The following is a 9,237-nucleotide window of genomic DNA, read 5'->3' on the forward strand; positions in this document are numbered from 1 at the left end:
TAGCACGATTGCCTAGCTGCACTGCGCCGCATGAGCTAACAGCTAATGTCTTGGGCAGCATAGAACCTTGTACGACTTGCTGCGCCTGCGGGTGAGTGAATCTAGAATCAGATTGCCTTGTTGGTAGAATCACACAGCAGCAAGCCCCCGAAATTAGTACAAGTCGCAGCTGACGTGGACAATCGCCTCATAGAAGATAACACAGGCAGTGTAGTGATAGCTCAGCCTTGAGAGATAACCTCGACCGCCCGCCGCCCGTGGGTCTACCGACCACCCAGAAATTTTAGCCCCCAAAAGTCAAAAATAGAGCCTGCATATACAAGGGTGCTGCATGAGCGGGCTGGACGCCCACCCTGTCTAGTGTGGTACCTTCTTGCAGAAGACACAATCAAAAAGTACAGCGCTAGACAGGATAGGCGTCCGACCCGCTTATGAAGCCCCCTTGTAGGCACCGATAGGTGGCGCACCTTGTGTAACCGGATGCCTGAAAGCGCCGTCAGAAAACTAGTAATAACGCCGACCTGCGCCAGTTGTCGCCATCTGCCCAGCTAGCCGGTGTTCATCAGTACATCTTGTCTTCCCGTACCCTGGCATAGTGACATTAGATCCCTTATTGGTACAGCTCGCACATGGCAAGCAAATCTCGAAGACCAATTCGGTAATTCCAATGGCATCGGATTTGGGAAACCGAGATGCGAACGAGGAATCATTCGAAGATCCGTCACTCGAAATTACTGAGGTGACCGAGACTTCAAGCAGCAACCAGGACAGTACAAGTGCCTCAGCAAATCCCAACGAGCAAGCATTCGAAGGATCGTTACTTGAAACAGCAGAGGCGATCGAGACTTCAAGTAACGACAAGAGCAATGGAACTGACCAAATAAATGCTAACGAGCAATCAAAAGAAGGGCCGATACTCGAAACAACTGGCGTGACCGAGACTTCAAGCAGCGACAAGCACAGCAGAATTGCTCCAGCAAAAAACCGGGGTTGTACTCATCCGCCAATATTCCTGTCAAGGCCAGTGCAATCCGCGTTTCTGGGTATATTCCTCAGTCTCATCATTGCTCTCGCCGTCCTTTTCGCTATATCTCGTAGCTACCAGGGATTGAGCACGGCCGACTCAAGTTACTACTACCTCTGGACCTATGGGCCGACTGCTGGTGAGTGCTTATTCGATTGGGTTTCTGTAATGTCTGCTAACCGATCGCAGTTTTTACCCTCATCGCAGCCCTATGGGGTCAGGTAGAGTATCGAGCCAAGCAGGTAAACCAAATGCCCCCCACAACCCTTACCGGCGCTGCTTAAGTCTGACAGCATGAAGGTAATGCCCTGGGCTTTGATGGCTCGTGAGCAACAGACAGCAGAGAATAGTCTGATGCTGGATTACGTATCTCCGTGGATCTTGTCGAGCCTGTATCAGTCCATTCGCGCGTCACACTTCCCAGTTGCCGTTGCCGTAACCGGAACGGTTCTGATCAAGATCATGACGATCTTGTCTACAGGCCTGCTCACACTCGCCGTTGCCCCGATCCACAATAATGGCACGGCGCTCATCGCACTGGACAAGTTTCGCAACAATCCATTCAATATTTCCTCCGTTGTCTCCGCGCCGGTCGCTGCAGTCTGGGCCGCAAGTGTTTATAACACAACACTGCCCTTCGGAACGACCAGGGATTTTGCGTTCCAATCGTTCAAGACCACTAATCGTAAGTGACCAGCGGACGTGCAACTCGGATAAAGGCTGATGCTGATCACATTCTCAAGCCTCCAACTCTACTATTACTGGCGAAGTGGATGTCATGTCTGCAGACCTTGACTGCGAAACAGCAGATCAGATTTTGGTGAAAGACAATGGCCCGTACCAGGGGGCCGACATCGAGATCTCGTCGCTGTCTTGCTTCAACATCTCGTTGCATCCCTATATAAGCAAGTCCCAGAACAACAGTCAGATCTTCAGCTCGTTCTCTGAACAAACATGCCATGAGGTACCGTCCAGCACCTCTAAACGGCGCCTTTTGTTCGCCATTGGACAACTGGAATATCTCGATATCAGCATAGACAACGATACATCTCCTGAAGAGTATAAATGGGTTTTGTCTCAACAAAAAGCTTTGGTGTGCAAGCCTTCCTACGTAGCCGAAAGAGCTGCCGTACGTTATAACCCGCAAGGTCTTGCCCAGGGTTTTCTTCCAGACGTTTCAGTTATCCGGAGTCGTCCACCATCTATCGCTCCTAGGCTGGATCCCTGGGCCATTACGGAGGGCTTCCTCCAATCTCTAAATTTTGCCGGCAACGAGTTTCTTGGCTCGCCGGTAGGGTGGGACCGTGATTGGGCAATATTGCACTTCATGAACGCAACAATGCCTGATCTAAGCTTCAACTGGACCGATGATGGCTTGAACGACGGCCTTAGTGAGGGCGCAAGTCCTAACAATGATATTACGGTTGTTGGTCCTGCTTTGCGTCAATACTATCGCACAGTCGCCGCACAAGTCATCAAGGCATATATGATGGTTCCCGCCAATGAGCCTTTTCAGGGATTCTCAACGAGTGATGAGAGTCGCATATTTGTCAGGCAACTCTCATTCTGGCTGATTGAACTGATTCTCCTACTGCTTCTAGGATCTGCTGCATTCCTCTGTTGGGCTGCGGCGTCGATGTCCCTTCCCACCGATCTCAGCTTAATCGGCGGAGCGGCCACCGTTTTCGCGAGGAGCCCGTACATCATGTCATTGCTCCAAGGTGCAGGCACTCTCGACGTGCCAGCGTTGTGTCAACGCCTTGCCGGCCGAAGGTACTGGACTCAACTTTCTGTCGGAGACCCCGTGCCAACATTTCGTATTGAGGGGATATCATCACTAGAAGAATTCTGTGAAAGAAAAGGGCCTGATAAGATCTCTTGGTACCGGCCTTTCGCGGTCTCGGTGACAGCTCGCGTGATTCTCCTGGCTGCACCACTCGCCATTGTCGCCGTACTTGAAGGAACCTACTACATCTCCCGGACACGTCATGGCCTCTCTGATGTTCCATCCAGCGAATATGTGCATCATGCCTGGACCTACCTCCCAACTCTTGTTATGGTTTCCGTCGGCTTCCTCTTCGGAATGCTTGACTGCGAGGTCCGAATTTTCAATCCCTTTCATTGCCTCAGGTTGGGTGGCGCCAGTCCATCGAACTCTGTTCTAGAGAACTATCTAAGCAGAGTTGGCGTCCATGCGCTCTATACGGCCACCAAAAAGCGTCAATACGCGGTCGCCACAACCGCGCTGGCTATGATGCTTGCGCCCTTGTTGGCCATCGTAACTAGTGGTCTTTTCACACCCGCCGTTGTACCTCAAACCACCGACGTATATATTCGGCAGCTTGACCAGTTTCGTGTTAACACAAGCATATCATTTGACCCTAACGACCATTCAGAGAATGGCATGGCGGTTGCGATCCTAACACAATTAAGCAACGTCTCCTATCCTAGCTGGACATATGATAAGTTAGCACTACCAACGATTGAAATTGTGGGTAGTCCCATGGTAAAGAATTTTACGATCCCAGAGGGGCCGGCAAGCAGGCTGCTGGGCGTATTGCCGGCCGCTCAAGGTGTCGCAAATTGCACCGTACTGACACCAGAATTCAACTTTACAGACTGCGGCGACACTTATGTGAACCCTATCGAAGCTAAAGCTCACTTGAGTGAGATAAACTGGACGCCGGGCAGTTGGATTGGACGCTGGTCGTCTAATTTTGACCCGGACGGGTTTGTGACTTATCCAGAGCACTGTCCATGGACACGCGTCACTATCGGACAAGTCTGGCGCACTTACCACGATTTTGAGAATTCTCACATCAGTTCGGAAAATGTGACAAGCATCGGTTGTTGGCCTTATATCCAAACAATTGAAACGGAAACTACGCTCGTCTTGCCAACGCTGAGGCTTGCTGAGGACAGCCCGCCGCATCCAATTGCCGGCAGAGCCATGATATTATCTAATGAGTCTTTCACCAATATCTTTGGGCTTCAGGAATTCTCCTATCAAGACTACAGAACAACAGATGACTTGGACTATTTTTTTTTACTGATGATCAACGGCAGATATGGAGTTCCGTTGGAGAACCTAGTCGGCGCAAATAATGTTAAGACCTTACGAGAAACGGCGGAGGCAACATACAGCCGCATCGTCGCGCAGATTCTACATGCACAGCGGGTCCGCGGACGGGTTTGTGACTTATCCAGAGCACTGTCCATGGACACGCGTCACTATCGGACAAGTCTGGCGCACTTACCACGATTTTGAGAATTCTCACATCAGTTCGGAAAATGTGACAAGCATCGGTTGTTGGCCTTATATCCAAACAATTGAAACGGAAACTACGCTCGTCTTGCCAACGCTGAGGCTTGCTGAGGACAGCCCGCCGCATCCAATTGCCGGCAGAGCCATGATATTATCTAATGAGTCTTTCACCAATATCTTTGGGCTTCAGGAATTCTCCTATCAAGACTACAGAACAACAGATGACTTGGACTATTTTTTTTTACTGATGATCAACGGCAGATATGGAGTTCCGTTGGAGAACCTAGTCGGCGCAAATAATGTTAAGACCTTACGAGAAACGGCGGAGGCAACATACAGCCGCATCGTCGCGCAGATTCTACATGCACAGCGGGTCCGCAGCGAAGAACCACTCGGCACTACCAATGCCACGGTCGTCAACCTAGATCGCCTTCGTTTGCAGCAGAGTGAGATATCCACGCGCATCTTGCAAGCTCTTCTGGCAACGATGGCTCTTTGCGCAGCCATCACCTTCTTCCTGATGGATACGCGGAGAGTGCTGCCAAAGAACCCATGCAGCATTGCGGCTGTGGCGAGTTTACTTGCTGGCTCGGAAATGCTGGGGAAGGATGTCATTCCGGAGGGCTCGGAGTGGTGCAGTGAGCGGGAGCTAAGAGATAAAGTATTTGCGGGATGGGTATTTAGTATAGGGTGGTGGGACAAAGAGAAAGATGGGAGGGAAGGCAGGAGGTTTGGGATTGATGTTGCGAGGGCGGATGAGCGGCAAGTTCAGGAGGATGAGCATGATGAGCCAGGAATAAACCAAAGGACCTAACGTCCTCAGCGGGAGGTTCCCGATGAAGAATCAGAAGTGTCATTCGCGTCCGGAGAAGAGTCCGATTATCACGAAAGAGATACTAGCACTCCAACAGTAGTCGAAGGCGGCCAAGTTAACACGCTAGATAGAGATGATATCTCTACCTTACCCGACACCACAGACGCGGAGCTGGAATCTGAAAGACGGACAGCTCTTGACGACGATCTAAACGATAATGCTATTAATCACGAGATGAACTATCCTGCACCCCATAAGGAACTGGGTCCTAGACCGGAACTGGTCGCGACGCGCTACCCAAGTGCTTCCGGTCAGGATTAACTCGTGAGTGCTCCAATCGGTGCAGGACTAAGGTAGTTTCGGCATCTCGCAGCTTAGAAGGCAAGCCTTTCTGACATCGTTCTTCATGTAGACTGGTCAAGCGAACTCAAACCGTCTGTACGCCAGCTCCCGCCACGGTCAGGTCTGCTCCGGAAAGCTACAAGCCAAGTAGAAGCCAAAGGGGAGTGCCTTCCCAAACCCGCAAGGTCCTCACATTTTATCCAAGGGATTTACAGACCGAGTCGCTGCACTCAACGCTCACTAACAGCTCAGGAAAATATTCTCATATTTGAACAAGACCACAGCAAGATGCCTCGGGCCGCTCAGCGGCAAAGATAGAGACGTGCGGCGAACTCTGAACAGGGTGTGAGCAAGAAGACTTCAAAGGGAGGAGGATCTTTACTTGGGACGCCGGGTTCTTCCTGCCTTGTCAGTGGAAGGTCAGGGAATGAAGCCCAAATCAACTGATTGTGAAGGCGTGTGGTGTTATTGGCTGATTATGATCTCTACGCTCAAGCCGCTTGGTCACGTGGGTAATCGACAAGTATTCATACTACGAGAACAGAGACACGCAGGGTGTTGATGAGTTTGTGGTTTTGGAAGTGGGAGGATTTGTGGGAGTGACGGTGGATGAGAGCGCGTGAGGGTTTATGTCAGGTTTGAAATGGAAGACTTTGTGCGTGAGAAAAAAAGGCTCAAGATGTGGAAGCAAAGGAAAGAGTATGTATTTCACACAGACTCGCAGTGGGAGAAAACTATGGTTATAGGATTCTACACGACGGTAGCGATGAGGGAAGCCGGGGGCTAATTCTGCATTATTGGGTTTTAGTTGAATATTGCGTAGAGTATATTGAGAATGAACCGAGCAAACGGGTACTTCAGCACCGTGATGGGTTAATTGTAGTGTCTACGAGCGTCCTATCCGCGAATGTGTAAATACGCACAAGAACGCCCACCACCCCTTAGGAAAACGCCTCAGCCATGCCTTTTCCCCCTAGCGCCTGAGAACCAAAAACAAGCAACACTCCCTTTACCCCAAATGCCAGTCGTGTCACCGATATCCTAAAAGCTCAATCCGATCCAGCTCATCCCCATCATCCATATCGGCATCATCGTCCTCATTCGAATACTCCCCCTCATCCATCTCCTCGTCGCTCTCCTCGCTCCCATCGTCCTCCTGCCCTTCCCCCTCCTCACCACCGCCCCCTGCCCTCCCCTCCTCTCCCTCCTCATCCGCATCCGCATCCGTCATAGCCACATCCCCACCCTCGATATACCTCCTAATGGGCGACAAGCTCCGACTCATCCGCGCCAGCATCCCGTACGCCAGCTCGCGGCCGTTCTCCACGGCCGCCATGGCCGAAATCGCCGTCGCCGACGCCGGCCGCGACCGCTCGGCGGCCCGCTCCTCGGCCGCGCTGAGGAAATACGAGCCTGACGGTCGGCGCACTTCCCGGAACGTGGCGGGCGCGAGCCGGCGCACGGGCTGCGGGGTTAGGACTGCGGGTGGGAGGTTGGTGCCGAGGGAGATGGTTGGGGCTTCGGTTCCCTCTTCCTCCTGCTGCTGCTGCTGCTGCTGCTGTTGCTGTTGCTGTTGCTGTTGCTGGCCCGGCGGAGGTGGCAGACACTGCTCCCCTCCGCTGAGCAACTGCAGCTCATTCGTGTTGAAGCTGTCGCACGTCGCGCACTTGTTCCCGACCCAGTGGTACTTGACACTACTTTTCGCCGAGCAGTCGTTACACTACACCACCACCCTAGTGTCCGCGAACTGGGGCGGCATGGGCTGCGCGTTGGTGGCGTCCTTGAGCTTCCGCCACTGCAGTTCCATGTTCACGGCGGACTTCTTGCAGATCGGGCACTTGTAGTCGGTCTCCATGTAGCTCTCGTAGCACGTCCGGTGCATGTAGTGTCCGCATTTGATGGAGACCGCCGAGGTCGACGACGTGAAGAGGTAATCCCCGCAGATGGGGCAGTCGCAGTCGGTGGCGCGCTCAATGCAGTGGTGGGTGCTGGCGTAGGCGATGGAGATGCAGACGTTGCATTTCTGGGGCATATCTAGTCAACAAAATGCTTCAACATAGGGGCGATAGATGTAGTAGGTATATGTATTTGTATATGTCTGCATGTGTGTTTTGGGGGAAGGGGAGGATGAATATGAGGCTGATTACCTTGCAATGAATAAAATCCTTCCCCAGCCCCACCCCCCGTCTACAAATCCCACAATCCTCGCAGTGATAGATCCTCTTACTACTATCGTCGTCCCACAGCTTGCAGATCCCGCAATAATACCACGCGGCCAGTTGCCGGCAGTTCGCGCAGCACCCCCCTGCCGGCTGCGGCGTCGCGCACAGCATGCACAGCATATTCTACGTCGTGTGCCGGTTGAGCCGGTGGTCCTCAGCGCCGTCGTGGCAGTGGCGGCACGGGTACCAGCGCCGGCAGTCGAAGCACTGCACCTTGACATTGCGCTTGTAGTGCTCGCAGCCCAGCTCTTGGGGCTGCTCTTCTGAGTCGTCGTGGCCGTCGTCTTCGATTTGCATGTCCTAGTCGGGTTGGCCGGTGTGTCGGGGCCGGAAGGAGGGCTCGAGGTCTTTTAGCGTGACGTTAAAGGGGTTGGAAGGGTCGGTGACTGAATAGACAGACACGGGCGAGGAAGGCTATCCAGCATTCCCCTCAAGCATCGAGCTGGTCGAAGCCGGCGTATGCGGCCTCTCGCTTAACGTGATACTCGACGGGCTCTGCGCCCTCAGCAGATAAGCGTGGGAGGCCTGGTACCGCTCCATCATAAGCAGATGCATCCGTCTCGCCTTCTCCTCGCTGCTCGCCTCCATATCCCTTATCGCGTGGATCTTCTGCCGCAGCACCCTCATCCCGTCGTCCTCCGGTAAGGTGTCAGACATGTGCGCCATGTTTGTACCATTACCGCTCTCGCCCTGCGCGCTGCAGCCGGTGTTGGCTCGTAATCTGCCCCCAGCACTGCTCGCGCTGTCCCGCGGCGACTGGCCGTCGGCTATATTAATGCTGTCGCGGAAGCGCTCTGCTACGCCGTACGACGGGTTATAGGACATGTAGTCATCTGTGTGTTCCCTTTCCCTCAATGACGCAGGAGTGGCCCTGGGTGACTGGGTGAGGCGACCATACTCGGGGAGGACGATGGCGCGGGGAATAGCTGGGCGCGGCGGAGATGCAGGCGGAGCTGTAGGCGCGGTTGCTGAGAAAGCGGCGGCAGCAGAGGCATTTTCCGGAACAGCGGTGGGAAGCGCCTCGATCTCGATCTCGGCGGTGGTGGTGGGCCCTGAAGCGGTCAAGGTGTCATGCCTCCTCAGCGGCGGGGGCGGGGTGCTTGCGGCGTTGCTTCTGGCTGTTCCATCCTGGCTCGCATGTGATAGTGACAGTGACAGTGGCAGCGACCTGCGCGAGGGTACCGCCTCCTCCTCTGTTCTGTGGGCGGGCGCTCTGAGAATCTGCGGGCTTGGCGGACGACGGGCTCGATGATGAACGAGGAGATGAGGCTGCTTATGGGGCGCTGTTTCGTGCAGTTTCCTGACCCATCTGAAGAGGAAGGACTTCAGAAGTGGGTTATGGGTTGTAAGTTGTAGAGTTCCAAGCTCCCGGCAAAAACTTGGTTAAGGAACATGGATCCAGCCTAGGCGCCACAAGGAAAAATCTCCGCCGTGGGGCTCGACCATCGTGCTGCTTACGATGAAGCTGTATGGTAGTGCCGGAATTGTTCAAGAAACGGAGTAGTGCTGTTTTCCTTGAGTCTAGTACTCTCTGCATTCGAATAGCAGTCCTATCTAACGTGTGCTGGCC

General features: G+C 53.5%; 3 protein-coding genes across 3 annotated transcripts; 1 reads left to right on the plus strand and 2 right to left on the minus strand.

Moving 5' to 3' along the window:
- Nucleotides 1–1,327: 1,327 nt before the first annotated feature.
- On the plus strand, nucleotides 1,328–5,103 carry W97_09021 (uncharacterized protein; the record flags this gene model as incomplete). Its single annotated transcript, XM_007786885.1, has 3 exons — nucleotides 1,328–1,709; nucleotides 1,768–3,754; nucleotides 4,551–5,103. The coding sequence occupies 3 exons, from the start codon at nucleotides 1,328–1,330 to the stop codon at nucleotides 5,101–5,103; spliced, it is 2,922 nt and encodes a 973-aa protein (XP_007785075.1).
- A 1,372-nt stretch (nucleotides 5,104–6,475) lies between these two features.
- Nucleotides 6,476–7,477, minus strand: W97_09022 (uncharacterized protein; the record flags this gene model as incomplete). Its single annotated transcript, XM_007786886.1, has 2 exons — nucleotides 6,476–7,139; nucleotides 7,194–7,477. The coding sequence occupies 2 exons, from the start codon at nucleotides 7,475–7,477 to the stop codon at nucleotides 6,476–6,478; spliced, it is 948 nt and encodes a 315-aa protein (XP_007785076.1).
- Nucleotides 7,478–8,081: 604 nt separating this feature from the next.
- Nucleotides 8,082–8,719, minus strand: W97_09023 (uncharacterized protein; the record flags this gene model as incomplete). Its single annotated transcript, XM_007786887.1, has 1 exon — nucleotides 8,082–8,719. A coding segment is annotated over one exon (638 nt), but the record flags the coding sequence as incomplete, so codon positions are not given.
- Nucleotides 8,720–9,237: the final 518 nt, after the last annotated feature.

Source organism: Coniosporium apollinis (genome assembly GCF_000281105.1).
Source record: "Coniosporium apollinis CBS 100218 chromosome Unknown supercont1.74, whole genome shotgun sequence".
In the NCBI taxonomy this organism is placed as follows: domain Eukaryota; kingdom Fungi; phylum Ascomycota; class Dothideomycetes; genus Coniosporium; species Coniosporium apollinis.